General features: G+C 41.7%; 1 protein-coding gene across 3 annotated transcripts in view; it reads left to right on the top strand.

Moving 5' to 3' along the window:
- BAHD1 (bromo adjacent homology domain containing 1) overlaps nt 1–18,337 on the top strand; it is a 161,276-nt gene that overhangs the window by 126,860 nt on the left and 16,079 nt on the right. For all 3 annotated transcript variants that reach the window (XM_073566719.1, XM_073566720.1, XM_073566718.1), the window contains exon 2: nt 3,242–4,849. In XM_073566719.1, the coding sequence (XP_073422820.1) occupies nt 3,346–4,849 (1,504 nt within the window). In that variant the 5' untranslated portion in view covers nt 3,242–3,345. The remainder of the gene's footprint in view (nt 1–3,241; nt 4,850–18,337) is intronic.

Genomic DNA, 18,337 nt, shown 5'->3' with positions numbered 1-18,337 from the left:
AAGGTCATCGAGGGCCGTAAATGGCCCGGGGGCCTGAGGTTCCCCACCCCTGGGCTAAACCATGCAAAGTTTTTAATGGAATCTAATCGTAAAAAATACAATTTTTAGTTCCAAATATATGCACTTAAAGGAAATCTGTCACTAGGCTTTTGCTATGTAATCTGAGAGGAGCATAATGTAGGGACAGAGACTCTGATTCCAGGAAGTCACTTATTGGGCTGTTTGATGTCATTTTGATGCAATCCTGGATTTCTCTGCTGCTGATCTAGCAGAGCTGAGAATGCTGAGCTGTGTATAACCCTTCCCACACCACTGATTACTGTCACTGAATGCGGCCAATCAGTGGTTGGACTAGGAGGCACCAGACACCTAGTCCTGTAGTGATAATCTCCTGATTTTATTTAAAGAAAAACACAGCCCAGTAAGTGACACATCACTGGAATCAGGGTCTCAGCTCCTACACCATGCTGCTCTCTGATCACATAGCAATAACTTGCCGACAGATTCCCTTTAATAAAAACAAAAAATTGTCCCCAATGCCAGCGAGCTGCCGGCAGAACGATGTATGTAGTGGGGGGGCTTAAGTATTGATCGGATGGTTATGAAGATGTCTCATTCATGTGTGTGAGAGAATGACATAATGGGCCACACAAGAATGCACACAGTGGCAGGACCACCACTTTTTCTTCTCAAACTGGGGACAGATGTTAGGATCTGCCTGCAGCCTGGCTCCTGCAGAAAGCCCGTGGTTTCACTGATTAGTCACAGCAGCTTTCCAGGGAAGTCACAGAGGAAGGGGAGGGGAGAGGGCTGGGGAATCATCCGTCATTGCAGCCCCATTCAGCACCAGAGCCGTTCGCCATCGCAAACCTTAACATCACCACTCGTTCAGTGTCTTCATATAAAGGAAAATGTGGCTTTGTTTATGTTTTGATACCTCGATTTTGTGCGACTCCCCTCTACATATACAGTAAGGGTATGTGCACACACTACAGATTCTGCTTCGGTTCCGCAGTGGATTTGGCCCTGCGGATCCGCAGCAGTTTCTGCTGTGGTGTACAGTACCATTATTCCCTATGGGAAATGGAAACCACAGTGCAGATGCTGCGGAATTTTCCGCGCTGACTTTCTGCGGTTTCTAAACCGCAGAAAGAATTGACATGTCAATTTTTTCTGTGGATTCCGCAGCGGTTTACCATCTCCTCCATTGTAGAGGTGATAAACCGCAGGATAATCTGCAGATAACCCACAAGTCTTTTGACCTGCGGTTTTATCTGCGGATTTTGAAAATCTGCGCGGATCAATCCGCAGCAGATTCCGCAGAGTGTGCGCACACCCTTAGGGAGTATCACATTCTAGAAGTGTCCATGCACTATGCTTAGTGAGCACTCAGTCAGCAGCCGGCCTCTCTCTCCTCAGCTATGCCGAGTGTTCGTGCATTTTTCATGGGGGGAAGGGACTAAAGGCCCCATACACATTAGACTAAAGTCGGCTGAATCCAGCAATATCGATGAGCTCAGCCAAAAAGTCTAGTGTTTGTGTATATGTGATCCTCTGACTCCCCCCAACAGATGATGTCAGGAAATATTCAGATCCATCATATCCGATTTTGCTGCAGATATTATCGTTCTCTGTAAGATAAGCCTCTGCCAGGGGAGCCTGGCAGCAGCTCCCGTAGAGAACACGAGCACTTAGCTGAGTGAGTGCTCATATGTATATAGCAGCTGGGATAGACAGCTGTCCAACTAGTAATCGGATGACCCAACGGATGACAAGTATGTATTGTGTGTAGGGCCAAGAAGTCACTGCAAGACGCCTCCACTCACTGCAAGACCTCTCTGTCAGTGGCTTGTATCCCTGGAGAACAAAAGGATCTGGTGTTTGAATTCAGACTTCCCGGCATTTTCTTCGTGACATCATTTGTCATGGAGAGTCAGGAAGCCCCCATAAACATAAGGCAGTTGACTGGACCTGACAAAATTGGTGAGTTCATCTGACTTTAATGTATTTGGGGGCTTTTACAAACCACCTGTAAAGACAGAAGTGTAAAGCCTCCCGTACACTTTAGATAGTTGACAGCCAAACGATGGCTCGGCTGATCATTCCACCAGCAGCTATTTCTCCCGACTTTACCATACCAAGCGCTCTTGTGTTCTCTACGAGAGAGCCGCTGCCAGACTCCTTTTGCGGCTCATTATCACTCTAAGAACAAAAGGATCAGCTGTCCAAAATCAGCCATCTTGCATTCTAATCTACCCCAACATTATCTCTTGGGGGAAGAGTCGGGGGCACCCATACACCATACAAACACATCAATATATACAGTTTTGGCCAACATTAGTCTAATGCTTTTTGGGTCCTTAAACAAAGTCTCCATGCACAGGGTGGCCGCTCTTCCTCTGGTCGTTGAGTTACACCACATTATGAATGAATGCTTTGAAGTAATGGGGAACTCTAAAGTTGGTCCGTTCGAGGAACAAAAATACATATCTGGCAAGTGACCACACTACTTCTCAGTGGTAATGTGGAGGTCCAGCATTCTTGCTGATGTTTAGTATCAGGGCAAGTAGCACAAATTTATATGAATGACCTCCAATATTTCGAAAATGGTGAAGATAGGGGGTTGAACTTTGCGCCATATCATAAACTTCCTAATACTGTTGAATTATTTTAGTCCGGCTAATGTCTAAGACCTAATAGATGCCAGATTATTAGATATTTTGGATTCTTTGGAAAACAGTAACAGATATTTTTGGTTGATGAGGTTTAACCTCTGAGACCCCCACCAGTTCTAAGCATGAAAGGGCCTTGACAGTAATTTTCTGGTTCACAGTTTTTTCCTATAGAGTCTTTATGGGAAAGAGTTGTGAGCCTGCTCTGTGAACTGTGCAGAGGTCACTGCGCAGGGAGGAAGACGAGATGAGCTGGGTCCTTCACCGATAGTCCGTGGTATGATCCGCTGTTAGTCTTTAGTTCCCTTTCTTTATAATCCTGCCGGTGATTATACAGAGATGACTGATGGGAAGCGTTCTCTGCATTTCTTTGTCTCGGTCTATTAATTATTTCTCATGTAGTGCATGTTACGAATGCTTACTGGAGTTTTGATGCTTTAGAACATTTTTCAGTGTTCATTTTTCTTTAATTGTCTCATATTTAGAAAAAATGTTTATGTTCATCTTATATTGTTGCCTTTCTTGTATTCTGCATAGACGCGTACTTACCATTTTTCTTATCACCGCAGGTACTCAAAATGAGGGCCTTGATTGAAGAGGATCGTCATCTTCTCTGCTGAACAAGGAACCATAACTGTGTTTCTGTTGACCAAAGTGTCATGCGGGAGACTCTATGATGGATACCACCCAAACGAGCTACACAGGACAGATTTTTTTCAAGAACTTATCTTGTCATGGACGACCTCAAAAGAGAGGGACAGTAAACCAAGACTTAAAAAAATCATACCAATTGCGTGGACACCTCTCACCAAATATGAATGAGAAGACATGTACTGTTGTTCTCACTCGGCTGGAAGATGTAACGGGGTCCCGCATTATTGAAAGTCAGGGCAGGAAATCCTCGAATATCTCTTGTTGGGTAGATGAATTTGGAACTCTAAAAGTTCACACTGGGCTTCCCTCAAAACCTAGAAGAATGGGTTCAAAAGGACAACTTTTCCCAGGGGCATCTACTGGAGACAGTTCAATAAAGGAGTTGCGAGAACCTCGAAAGAGAAGATTAGCTTCTCTCAACGCCGAGGCCGTGAATAATTTACTTTTTGAGAGGGATGATGGTTGTTCTTCCAGGAAACTTAATAAAGATTTAAGCAAAGTTGTCGAAAACCGCAAATCAATTGTGGACTGGACTTCTTTAAAAAAGCTGGATGACCACCCGGCCAGCAAAAAAAGCAAGCAGAGATGCATAGCCCAACATAAATCAACTTCAGACGACGTGTTTGACGACCGCATCAAGAGAGAAGCTAGCGAAGTGTCTTATCCTCCTGCACCAAAGAGGTTGGCGAGTTTAAACGCCGTGGCATTCCTGAAGCTCAACAATGAGAAAGGTCATGCACTGAGACAAAGGAGCAAGTTGAATGGCGACAGTGGACGTTCTTCTGTCAATACTTGCTCGAAATCCAAACTGAAGATAACAAAATCTCACAAAAAGAACTGCATAAAACCTAAAAAAGACTACCTTCATCAGAAAACAGAGGACTACCGTGGTTGGCGTGGAGGATCGGACGATGGATTTTTACAACCGGAACGTCAAGAGTTGACAAAATGTTTGGGTAAAGTGGAGGGTGTTCACATGGAACAGTCTTCCAAAAAACACAATGGCTCTGGACCTTTGTACCACAGGCTGCCTTTAATGGGAGGGCAGGCTTCTATGAAGCCAGAGTATGGACGACCGGGTGAAAAGTCTCCCACTCCCAAGCAAGACTTCCAGCAGCCTTCATTTCCAGTACAACAGCTTCATCATTTGCCAGTCCCTGGAAGCCACACGGATTGCATCTGTGACTGTGACTCCTCAAACCAAGCTTCTGTAGATGGAAGCTACATTTCTTATGGCCAAAGTGGATTACAACGTAATGGATACTCGCATTACTCCTTGTATCCAAAGGACGAAGCGTTTTCACAGCCAGAGCACTGTGAAGAACTCTTGGCGTCGCAGAGCTCCTTACATCCTAGTGCAATGTGTGAGCATCTTCCTTGGTGCAGTTCTCGCTACGCCTACGGAGAAGACAGCGGCACAAATACAGATAGTCTTTGTGGACTGATAAGGCTGCCACTTGGCAGGGTTAGCAGCACTCACATGGGACCTAGTACCTATCCATATAAAAAGCCTTTAACAACAGGTACGTTCATGTAGTCTAAAAACTAAAGGTGAAAATGTTATTTATATTGCATTAGTTGAGAAGCGGAAATCTTCACCGCCCTGTTCACGGGAATGTGTGTTAGTTTCTCTCAAAGCGGGTAGTGAGGAGCCCACCCTGAACAAGGACAAAGCTATACTTCACGTTTAGTAAGGGCCTATAAGGTCGGACTGTGCTAATCATAAAGTAATATCATATCTTACAAAATATCGCCTTAATTAATTTATGTAATTTAGAAAACTTATTCAATTATATAGATTATTTTTTGTTGAACAAGTATATTTCCAGCATGGACTCAGTGCCTGTGTGTTACTGTTTTGTGTTTTCCTCCTCGTAATGTAATATCATATTTTGGTGATACTCGTTCACGAGATGCCCCTTAAGTATAGTGCGGAGTCAGATAGCCAAGTCCCTAATCTGTCAGTTATTGTTTTCGCTCTTGTCCCGGTAGTTACGTTTCAACATTTGCTCCATGTTCCCATTTCGCGCTCTCCTCCCTTGTATAAGACTTTCCCATTGAATATAAAGGTGCGTTCCCACAAAGGTTGGAACTGAAAGTTTTTAGAGGTCTTTTCTCTACAACTAAGAGAATGGAATATGCTGATAATGAGAACTTGTTGCTTAGGAAAAGCCCTTTCATCGGGAATTCCCAAGGACTGGCCACCTTCTCTACAGTGCAGTTATCCAAGAAGCGATCTTTAGAGCTGCCATTTTTGGAGCAGATGGCAGTCAGTCAGCAATGGCATGTTATATTTGCAGAAATAACACATACCCCCTAGGTCACAAGTCTACGCAGTGTACTAGCCTGGGAACTAGAGTCCATTGTCGGCAGACTTCTACAAATTCCAGTGATCAGGCCATGGAAGGAGCCATCTTGTGTCTATTCGTCCAAGACCTGGCCATTTTTAGTTATTTTTTTTATTCATGAGGTTCAAGAGCTGCTGTTTCTCGTTCGGATGCTCATGTCATTTTTGCCCTTTTTTTTGTTTTGTGACACTTGGCTCCCTATATGTCACTGTCATATTCTCTCTTTTGGAGGGCTGATATTGATGAAAATATAAAGGAAATAAATGTCTATTTTTCCACACTTATTTATTATGATGACTAAAACACCATAAATTTAAAAAAGTACTCCCCATTCTGTAACGAATTTACATACAGGACACGCTTTTTTTTCTTTTCTTTTTTTTTTTACGGGGCGCAACTAGTTACAGCAATTTCGATTGACATTGGCATTTTTTATTTTATTTTCACCTGTTATGTTTTTATTTATTTTTTCATTTATTTTACATATGGATATACAAGACCTTTGGGGGGCATTTAAATATTGAAATATTTTTATTTTCTTCTTATTTCCCTTGTATCTGGGGCTGATATATTATCCCCAGTTACAGGGGAAATGCAGCCTCCTGATGGCATAGTAGAGTTGTTTGTCACCCATGACCCAGCAGCCCCTGCTCCCTCACTATACAGAAATCACATGACTGCTGTGTATGGAGGAAGAAGCATGGTCAACGCCTCCTATTACTGCATACACATCATTTTAGTGCTGTGTAGATATCAGTGGAGAAAGCACAGATGGTTATAAACCATCTTTGCCTTCTCTATGGGGCTTCGGCTCTTGCAGCTGCTTGATCCCTTGTAGCTTTGATACTATACAATGGTGTTTTAGAGCATCACTGTAGAGTGGGACCCGGACCTCCTGGATGCTTAAAGTCTGTGGGCAGCATGGAAGTGGTTAACCCCTTAATGACCCCAGCTTTTTTCGTTTTTCGCTCCCCTTCTTCCCAGAGTCTTAACTTTTTTATTTTTCCATCAATATGGCCATGTGAGGGCTTATTTTTTGTGGGTTGTACTTTTGAACGACACAATTGGTTTTACCATGTCGTGTACTCAAAAACGGGAAAAAAATTCAAAGTGCGGTGAAATTGCAAAAAAAAGTGCAATCCCACACGTTTTTGTTTTTTTTGGCATTTTTGCTAGGTTCACGAAATGCTAAAACTGACCTGCCATTATGATTCTCCAGGTCATTACGAGTTCATAGACACCAAACTTGTCTAGGTTCTCTTTTATCTAAGTGGTGAAAAAAAATTCCAAAGTTTGCTAAAAAAAAAAAAAAAAAAATTGCTCAATTTTCCGATACCCGTAGCGTCTCCAGTTTTTGTGATCTCGGGTCGGGTGAGGGCTTATTTTTTGTGTGCCGAGTTGATGTTTTTAATGATACCATTTTGGTGCAGATGCGTTCTTTTGATCGCCCGTTATTGCATTTTATGTCGCTGCGACTGAAAAAACGTATTTCTGGCGTTTTTACTTTTTTTCTCGCTACGCCGTTAGCGATCAGGTTAAACTTGTTTTTTCATTGATCGCGCGATTTTGAACGTGTCGATACCAAATATGTGTGTTATTTCTTTTTTTTTACTATTGTTTCATTTTGAATAGGGCGAAAGTGGGTGATTTGAAATATATATATATATATATATATATATATATATATATATATATATATATATATACATACACACACACACAGTGGGGCAAAAAAGTATTTAGTCAGTCAGCAATAGTGCAAGTTCCACCACTTAAAAAGATGAGAGGCGTCTGTAATTTACATCATAGGTAGACCTCAACTATGGGAGACAAACTGAGAAAAAAAAATCCAGAAAATCACATTGTCTGTTTTTTTTCCATTTTATTTGCATATTATGGTGGAAAATAAGTATTTGGTCAGAAACAAGCAATCAAGATTTCTGGCTCTCACAGACCTGTAACTTCTTCTTTAAGAGTCTCCTCTTTCCTCCACTCATTACCTGTAGTAATGGCACCTGTTTAAACTTGTTATCAGTATAAAAAGACACCTGTGCACACCCTCAAACAGTCTGACTCCAAACTCCACTATGGTGAAGACCAAAGAGCTGTCAAAGGACACCAGAAACAAAATTGTAGCCCTGCACCAGGCTGGGAAGACTGAATCTGCAATAGCCAACCAGCTTGGAGTGAAGAAATCAACTGTGGGAGCAATAATTAGAAAATGGAAGACATACAAGACCACTGATAATCTCCCTCGATCTGGTGCTCCACGCAAAATCCCACCCCGTGGGGTCAGAATGATCACAAGAACGGTGAGCAAAAATCCCAGAACCACGCGGGGGGACCTAGTGAATGAACTGCAGAGAGCTGGGACCAATGTAACAAGGCCTACCATAAGTAACACACTACGCCACCATGGACTCAGATCCTGCAGTGCCAGACGTGTCCCACTGCTTAAGCCTGTACATGTCTGGGCCCGTCTGAAGTTTGCTAGAGAGCATTTGGATGATCCAGAGGAGTTTTGGGAGAATGTCCTATGGTCTGATGAAACCAAACTGGAACTGTTTGGTAGAAACACAACTTGTCGTGTTTGGAGGAAAAAGAATACTGAGTTGCATCCATCAAACACCATACCTACTATAAAGCATGGTGGTGGAAACATCATGCTTTGGGGCTGTTTCTCTGCAAAGGGGCCAGGACGATTGATCCGGGTACATGAAAGAATGAATGGGGCCATGTATCGTGAGATTTTGAGTGCAAACCTCCTTCCATCAGCAAGGGCATTGAATATGAAACGTGGCTGGGTCTTTCAACATGACAATGATCCAAAGCACACTGCCAGGGCAACGAAGGAGTGGCTTCGTAAGAAGCATTTCAAGGTCCTGGAGTGGCCTAGCCAGTCTCCAGATCTCAACCCTATAGAAAACCTTTGGAGGGAGTTGAAAGTCCATGTTGCCAAGCGAAAAGCCAAAAACATCACTGCTCTAGAGGAGAGCTGCATGGAGGAATGGGCCAACATACCAACAACAGTGTGTGGCAACCTTGTGAAGACTTACAGAAAACGTTTGACCTCTGTCATTGCCAACAAAGGATATATCACAAAGTATTGAGATGAAATTTTGTTTCTGACCAAATACTTATTTTCCACCATAATATGCAAATAAAATGAAAAAAAAAACAGACAATGTGATTTTCTGGATTTTTTTTTTCTCAGTTTGTCTCCCATAGTTGAGGTCTACCTATGATGTAAATTACAGACGCCTCTCATCTTTTTAAGTGGTGGAACTTGCACTATTGCTGACTGACTAAATACTTTTTTGCCCCACTGTGTGTGTGTGTGTGTGTGTGTGTGTGTGTATATATATATATATATATATATATATATATATATATATATATATATATATATATATATATATATATATTTTATAATATAATATAATTTTTTTTTTTTTTTTCTTTCATATTTTTAAACTTTTTTTTTAATTTTGGCATGCTTCAATAGCCTCTTTGGGAGACTAGAAGCTGCTACAACTCGATTGCCTCTGCTACATACAGGCGATGATTAGATTGCCTATATGTAGCAGAATTACAGCACTGCTATGAGCGCTGACCACAGGGTGGCACTCATAGCAATCTGGCATCAACAACCATAGAGGAGACCTCTGGTTGTTATGCCAACACATCGATGACCCCTGTTCACGTGATGGGTGTCAGCGGTGCGCGTATTTCCAGCCCGGCGGCCGGAAGCACTTGTTAAATGCCGCTGTCAGCGTTTGACAGCGGCATTTAACTAGTTAATAGGCGCAGGTGGATCGCGATTTCACCTGTGCCTATTGCGGGCACATGTCGGCTGTTCAAAACAGCTGACATGTCCCGGCTTTGATGCGGGCTCAGCGCCGGAGCCCTCATCAAAGCGGGGGATCTGACCTCAGACGTACTATTCCGTCTGAGGTCAGAAAGGGGTTAAAGAAGTTGTGAAAATCATAAATGAGTTTCCGTTCTTGCACATAAGGTAGCTAAAGGATCAGTAAACCTAGAAATGAAGCTTGAAATTTAACAAGAGGCGGAGTTTAGTTAGTTACTTTGCAGCAGTTTTGTGATCCAGCAGTCAGTCATGTAGAAATCCTCCTTAAAACAAAAGTGTATGCCCTTCAAATCAGTTCCACCTTCAGTGGGTAACTGGCTAAAACTCCAGCCCCCTATGCACAGGGACAGGATTAGTGATGTTTTGTCCTAGTGCAGACAGTGAAGAGGGGGAGGCTCCTGCTGCAGCCTGTTGTCTTTCAGGAAGAGGCGGAACGTGGCTGTTCTCCGGGGACATACATCACTTTTTTCTGTTTTGCAGCTTTAATTGTAAGATAGGACAACATAAGATTAAAAAGGAGAAAAATGAGGGATAATTTTTTGGCAAATTGTATATTTTTGGACTTACAATACTATTATTTATTTTTTTTTTTTCTTCCTAACCTCTTTCTTTGCCAGATCACTGTGAGAACTGTGCTGTAATCACAGCCACACCGTTCCCTCTAGCCCATATGGTCTATGTCAGGAGCGCACTGATATGTTGGTGACACTGTCATGTGGCTGTCATTGTTTTTAGGGACACTACCATAAAGCATTAAAGACAATAGACCCCTCTGCTTCCCTGGACCACTAGGCGATATTTTTTTATTTTGTCAAAACCCGTGATGTGTCTTCTAGTCCACAAAAAATACAGTATTTAGTTGTTTTTTTGTTTTTTTTTGTGTTTTTTATGTTTGGTGTTTCTTTAACAGGGGAATTCCAAATAAATAAATTGAAGATGGGAACATTAAGTGAGATCATAAAAATGGGTCATGAGCGGTCATGGGTAACGCCAGATGATAGCGGGTATGTCACCACATAGGAAGTGTAGGAGTCAACCTGCAACTAAAATACTAAAAGTAGTATGGAGAGTGAGTGGATGTGATGGCCAGAGAATGTGACCCCTGAAAAGATGGAGGAGGAGGGTCTGGAGGGCCAACTTTAGAAAAGTGACTAAACTGCAGCAGATACATTTTTCAGAGTGCAGCAGTTGCTACAGAGAATTTAATTGAATAAATAGGTCATGGAGGTTAGAAAATTGGCACTATCTATCAGGTTTTGGTCCATGCCAGTTCTGAATTCATTTACATGGTTATTGTCACTGACAGACCCTTTTGTTACAATGACACAGCAAAAGAGATTAATGTATTGATGCTGATGCCAGGAGTACGTCCGTGGGCAATATATAAACACCCAAAATTGTAGTACAAAAATGCACAGGTCACCCAGATCAAAAGTGGGCAGTATTTACTCTTAATTATTCCCGTAGCTCCTCTGAGCATGGCGTTTCTTGATGGTTATTTTTTTTTTTTTTCAAATCCCCCATACAGTTCTTGAGACATGGGCCTTTTTATTTTGTGCTGATTCTTAGTCTTTTTCAATGGGGGTGGCTCAAAGGTTAATTATGTGCAGCAACTTTAAGACACGCCCCAGAGGATCTGTAAGCCATGCCCCTCTTTGTAAAGACCATATAAACCTCTGGAACAGTTTGGTGGAGTTTTAGAAAACAAAAAATGGAATTCTCATGGGAAATAAAATGAGGGCAAAAGCTGCTTACATTTGACCCACTGTCAAGTCTTCTTTAAAAAAGCCCTCATCCTCCTATGAAAGTTTTAAGCTGTTAATATATTGCAGTCATAATATTATATTGCACGGTGTACTTACTATTGCTCATTTTGCATTTCTACCCAGTTATTTATTTGCTTTTCCATTAGGTCTATGACATCATGTGATTTATAACTAATTTTCTGAATCCTTCTAAGCTCTATGTAGAAACAGGAGGTCAATTTTCTCTGCATGACTCATGAGTCACTGCAAAAGTCCCTGCTAGGGGGGGAGCAGCTTAGTCAGGAGGTGAAGAGGGGAATGATAAATGCAGGGACAAGAGACTTCCTGTTTCTACGCTGAGAAAAGAGAAGAATTATCTGGGTACAAAGGTAAAGTGAGTAATTGTAAGTACATAGTGCTATTTAATATAGTGACTGCAATATATTAAGAGGATAAAACTTTCATGGGAGAAGGAGGAGGAGGGCTTCTTTAATAGGAAATCTGGAAGGATCGTGGGATTGGGGTGGTCTTCTGGAAAGGCTTCACTGTATATTTGTACATGTACTGCAGGTACAATTGCTTTGGCTAGTATATATGAAAGTAAAATATGTACTATATATTAAATTACAATTATACTATATTACGTGAGTGACAAATTGCAAATAATTTCAGTAATGGCGTTTGCCATGGCAACCAGAGTTACAACCATTCGGGATAGCAATCAGATAGATAGAGAGAGATATATATATATACGGTCGTGGCCAAAATTATTGACACCCCTGCAATTCTGTCAGATAATACTCCTTTTCTTCCTGAAGATGATTGCAAACACAAATTCTTTAGTATTATTATCTTCATTTAATTTGTCTTAAATGAAAAAACACAAAAGAGAATGAAGCAAAAAGCAAAACATTGATCATTTCACACAAAACTCCAAAAATGGGCCAGATAAAAGTATTGGCACCCTCAGCCTAATACTTGGTTGCACAACCTTTAGCCAAAATAACTGCGACCAACCGCTTCCAGTAGCCAGCAATGAGTTTCTTACAATGCTCTGCTGGAATTTTAGACCATTCTTCTTTGGCAAACTGCTCCAGGTCCCTGATATTTGAAGGGTGCCTTCTCCAAACTGCCATTTTTAGAGCTCTCCACAGGTGTTCTATGGGATTCAGGTCTGGACTCATTGCTGGCCACCTTAGAAGTCTCCAGTGCTTTCTCTCAAACCATTTTCTAGTGCTTTCTGAAGTGTGTTTTGGGTCATTGTCCTGCTGGAAGACCCATGACCTCTGAGGGAGACCCAGCTTTCTCACACTGGGCCCTACATTATGCTGCAAAATTTGTTAGTAGTCTTCAGACTTCATAATGCCATGCACACGGTCAAGCAGTCCAGTGCCAGAGGCAGCAAAGCAACCCCAAAACATCAGGGAACCTCCGCCATGTTTGACTGTAGGGACCGTGTTTTTTTCTCTGAATGCCTCTTTTTTTTTCTCCTGTAAACTCTGTGTTGATGCCTTTGCCCAAAAAGCTCTACTTTTGTCTCATCTGACCAGAGAACATTCTTCCAAAACGTTTTAGGCTTTTTCAGGTAAGTTTTGGCAAACTCCAGCCTGGCTTTTTTATGTCTCTGGGTAAGAAGTGGGGTCTTCCTGGGTCTCCTACCATACAGTCCCTTTTCATTCAGATGCCGACGGATAGTACGGGTTGACACTGTTGTACCCTCGGACTGCAGGGCAGCTTGAACTTGTTTGGATGTTAGTCGAGGTTCTTTATCCAACATCCGCACAATCTTGCGTTGAAATCTCTTGTCAATTTTTCTTTTCCGTCCACATCTAGGGAGGATAGCCACAGTGCCATGGGCTTTAAACTTCTTGATGACACTGCGCACGGTAGACACAGGAACATTCAGGTCTTTGGAGATGGACTTGTAGCCTTGAGATTGCTCATGCTTCCTCACAATTTGGTTTCTCAAGTCCTCAGACAGTTCTTTGGTCTTCTTTCTTTTCTCCATGCTCAATGTGGTACACACAAGGACACAGGACAGAGGTTGAGTCAACTTTAATCCATGTCAACTGGCTGCAAGTGTGATTTAGTTATTGCCAACACCTGTTAGGTGCCACAGGTAAGTTACAGGTGCTGTTAATTACACAAACTAGAGAAGCATCACATGATTTTTCGAACAGTGCCAATACTTTTGTCCACCCTCTTTGTTATGTTTGGTGTGGAATTATATCCAATTTGGCTTTAAGACAATTCTTTTTGTGTTTTTTCATTTAAGACAAATTAATTGAAGATAATAATACCAAAGAATTTGTGTTTGCAATCATTTTCAGGAAGAAACTGAGTATTATCTGACAGAATTGCAGGGGTGTCAATGCTTTTGGCCACAACTGTGTGTGTGTGTGTGTATATATATATATATATATATAATATATGAGTTAAAAGTTTGAATATTCCCATAGATGGCCCCTTTCAGGATGCAGCAGGTCCTGCTCCTGGTCACCATGGCATCCAGCTGCTTTTTGCCTGGGTATTCTGGCCTGTGGAATCTTGATAAACGAAGACGCCTTGAGTCTGCCATACCGGGAGCTGCTTGTACAAAGGGCTCTCCATTACTGCTCATAGATGGGGGTGCTGAGCAGGGAACCACCCCATTATGATGTCCATATGCCTTAATTAATATCAGTTAATTATTTTAGAATGAGGATAAGGGGAAATACCAACAAGTTACATTTTCAAACTGTTTCGAACTGTTATTATTTTTTTTTTTTTAATTTTTCAGATATTTTGCCTGTTGTCTACAGGGCACTAAAATTATAGTAATAGTGATTAGTTTATTTTACAAGTGGATGTAAAGAACACACTGAACTTCTAGTAGTCTGGACAATTTTCACACTTCTAACATGTTCAGATAAAGCCTAAATTATGGAGAAAAAAAGTGTGTGTACGTATGGTGTGTGTGCGTATACAGCTCTGGCAAAAATTAAGAGACCACTGCACAGTTTTATAAAAATCAGCTTCTCTACATGTCTGACAGCCATTCCATTCCTGTGTCAGTTGAATATATACAGTACAGACCAAAAGTTTGGACACACCTCATTCAGAGTTTTCTTTCTTTTCATGACTATGAAAATTGTAGATTCATTCTGAAGGCATCAAAACTATGAATTAACACATGTGGAATTATATAATTAACAAAAAAGTGTGAAACAACTGAAAATATGTCTTATATTCTAGGTTCTTCAAAGTAGCCACCTTTTGCTTTGATTACTGCTTTGCACATTCTTGGCATTCTCTTGACGAGCTTCAAGAGGTAGTCACTGGAAATGGTCTTCCAACAGTCTTGAAGGAGTTCCCAGAGATGCTTAGCACTTGTTGGCCCTTTTACCTTCACTCTGCGGTCCAGCTCACCCCAAACCATCTTGATTGGGTTCAGGTCTGGTGACTGTGGAGGCCAGGTCATCTGGTGTAGCACCCCATCACTCTCCTTCTTGGTCCTTACACAGCCTGGAGGTGTGTTTGGGGTCATTGTCCTGTTGAAAAATAAATGATGGTCCAACTAAACACAAACCGGATGGAATAGCATGCTGCTGCAAGATGCTGTGGTAGCCATGCTGGTTCAGTATGCCTTCAATTTTGAATTAATCCCCAACAGTGTCACCAGCAAAGCACCCCCACACCATCACACCTCCTCCTCCATGCTTCACGGTGGGAACCAGGCATGTAGAGTCCATCCGGTCACCTTTTCTGCGTCGCACAAAGACACCGTGGTTGGAACCAAAGATCTCAAATTTGGACTCATCAGACCAAAGCACAGATTTCCACTGGTCTAATGTCCATTCCTTGTGTTCTTTAGCCCAAACAAGTCTCTTCTGCTTGTTGCCTGTCCTTAGCAGTGGTTTCCTAGCAGCTATTTTACCATGAAGGCCTGCTGCACAAAGTCTCCTCTTAACAGTTGTTGTAGAGATGTGTCTGCTGCTAGAACTCTGTGTGGCATTGACCTGGTCTCTATTCTGAGCTGCTGTTAACCTGCGATTTCTGAGGCTGGTGACTCGGATGAACTTATCCTCCGCAGCAGAGGTGACTCTTGGTCTTCCTTTCCTGGGGCAGTCCTCATGTGAACCAGTTTCTTTGTAGCGCTTGATGGTTTTTGCCACTGCACTTGGGGACACTTTCAAAGTTTTCCCAATTTTTCGGACTGACTAACCTTCATTTCTTAAAGTAATGATGGCCACTCATTTTTCTTTACTCAGCTGCTTTTTTCTTGCCATAATACAAATTCTAACAGTCTATTCAGTAGGATTATCAGCTGTGTATCCACCAGACTTCTGCACAACACAACTGATGGTCCCAACCCCATTTATAAGGCAAGAAATCCCACTTATTAAACCTGACAGGGCACACCTGTGAAGTGAAAACCATTTCCGGTGACTACCTCTTGAAGCTCATCAAGAGAATGCCAAGAGTGTGCAAAGCAGTAATCAAAGCAAAAGGTGGCTACTTTGAAGAACCTAGAATATAAGACATATTTTCAGTTGTTTCACACTTTTTTTGTTAATTATTTAATTCCACATGTGTTAATTCATAGTCTTGATGCCTTCAGAGTGAATCTACAATTTTCATTGTCATGAGAATAAAGAAAACTCTTGGTGTGTCCAAACTTGTGGTCTGTACTGTGTGTGTGTGTGTGTATGTATGTATGTGTGTGTGTGTGTGTGTGTGTGTGTGTATATATATATATATATATATATATATATATCACACACACACACACACACACACACACACACTGGGGCAAAAAAGTATTTAGTCAGTCAGCAATAGTGCAAGTTCCACCACTTAAAAAGATGAGAGGCGTCTGTAATTTACATCATAGGTAGACCTCAACTATGGGAGACAAACTGAGAAAAAAAAATCCAGAAAATCACATTGTCTGTTTTTTTTTCATTTTATTTGCATATTATGGTGGAAAATAAGTATTTGGTCAGAAACAAAATTTCATCTCAATACTTTGTGATATATCCTTTGTTGGCAATGACAGAGGTCAAACGTTTTCTGTAAGTCTTCACAAGGTTGCCACACACTGTTGTTGGTATGTTGGCCCATTCCTCCATGCAGATCTCCTCTAGAGCAGTGATGTTTTTGGCTTTTCGCTTAGCAACATGGACTTTCAACTCCCTCCAAAGGTTTTCTATAGGGTTGAGATCTGGAGACTGGCTAGGCCACTCCAGGACCTTGAAATGCTTCTTACGAAGCCACTCCTTCATTGCCCTGGCGGTGTGCTTTGGATCATTGTCATGTTGAAAGACCCAGCCACGTTTCATATTCAATGCCCTTGCTGATGGAAGGAGGTTTGCACTCAAAATCTCACGATACATGGCCCCATTCATTCTTTCATGTACCCGGATCAGTCGTCCTGGCCCCTTTGCAGAGAAACAGCCCCAAAGCATGATGTTTCCACCACCATGCTTTATAGTAGGTATGGTGTTTGATGGGTGCAACTCAGTATTCTTTTTCCTCCAAACACGACAAGTTGTGTTTCTACCAAACAGTTCCAGTTTGGTTTCATCAGACCATAGGACATTCTCCCAAAACTCCTCTGGATCATCCAAATGCTCTCTAGCAAACTTCAGACGGGCCCGGACATGTACAGGCTTAAGCAGTGGGACACGTCTGGCACTGCAGGATCTGAGTCCATGGTGGCGTAGTGTGTTACTTATGGTAGGCCTTGTTACATTGGTCCCAGCTCTCTGCAGTTCATTCACTAGGTCCCCCCGCGTGGTTCTGGGATTTTTGCTCACCGTTCTTGTGATCATTCTGACCCCACGGGGTGGGATTTTGCGTGGAGCACCAGATCGAGGGAGATTATCAGTGGTCTTGTATGTCTTCCATTTTCTAATTATTGCTCCCACAGTTGATTTCTTCACTCCAAGCTGGTTGGCTATTGCAGATTCAGTCTTCCCAGCCTGGTGCAGGGCTACAATTTTGTTTCTGGTGTCCTTTGACAGCTCTTTGGTCTTCACCATAGTGGAGTTTGGAGTCAGACTGTTTGAGGGTGTGCACAGGTGTCTTTTTATACTGATAACAAGTTTAAACAGGTGCCATTACTACAGGTAATGAGTGGAGGAAAGAGGAGACTCTTAAAGAAGAAGTTACAGGTCTGTGAGAGCCAGAAATCTTGATTGCTTGTTTCTGACCAAATACTTATTTTCCACCATAATATGCAAATAAAATGAAAAAAAAACAGACAATGTGATTTTCTGGATTTTTTTTTTTCTCAGTTTGTCTCCAATAGTTGAGGTCTACCTATGATGTAAATTACAGACGCCTCTCATCTTTTTAAGTGGTGGAACTTGCACTATTGCTGACTGACTAAATACTTTTTTGCCCCACTGTATATATATATTTATTTATATTTTTTTTTTCTTAATTTTGTAATTTTATTTTTTAATAAATTACAAAATTTTCAGTTCTCCCACTGGCTTTTTCACACACTATCTTTGCTTCAGGAAACGACGCATCTGCAATTAACAGATGTTTAAATGAGGTTTTACAGAGATTTTTTTTTATTTAAAGGGAATCTGTCAGAAGGATTTTACTATGTATTCTGAAGGCAGCATGATGTAGGGGCAGGGACCCAGACTACAATGATGTGTCACTTACTAGGCTGTGATTTGCAGTTTCAATAAAATGTGTTTTATCAGCAGGAGATTATCACTAAGGACTAGGTGTCTCGTGCCTCCTGGTCCAACCACTTCCCCACCACTGATTAGGCAGTACGTCTGCAGCCAAGAAAACTGTGATTGTATCACAACTGCTGCACCCAGTAAATGAAGTAATACATTACAGGAATCAGGGTCTCTGCCCCTACCTCTTGGTACTTCTCAGATGAGGTAGCTAAAACTAGGGGACAAATTTCCTTTAAGAAAACAATTGAAGCCACTCTTCCAAATAATACATCTTCAATCCTGCTGATAACCTGATTTCCCTTTAAAGGCCCCAATTTTTTTTTTATAGAAGTAGGGTCTGAACTTCTGAGAGGTGAGATCCCAG

Source organism: Dendrobates tinctorius, unplaced genomic scaffold (genome assembly GCF_039654945.1).
Source record: "Dendrobates tinctorius isolate UK_male_01 unplaced genomic scaffold, ASM3965494v1 ptg000019l, whole genome shotgun sequence".
Taxonomy (NCBI): domain Eukaryota; kingdom Metazoa; phylum Chordata; class Amphibia; order Anura; family Dendrobatidae; genus Dendrobates; species Dendrobates tinctorius.
The sequence above is the reverse complement of the archived record's forward strand: the minus strand, read 5'-3'. Positions and strand labels throughout refer to the sequence as shown.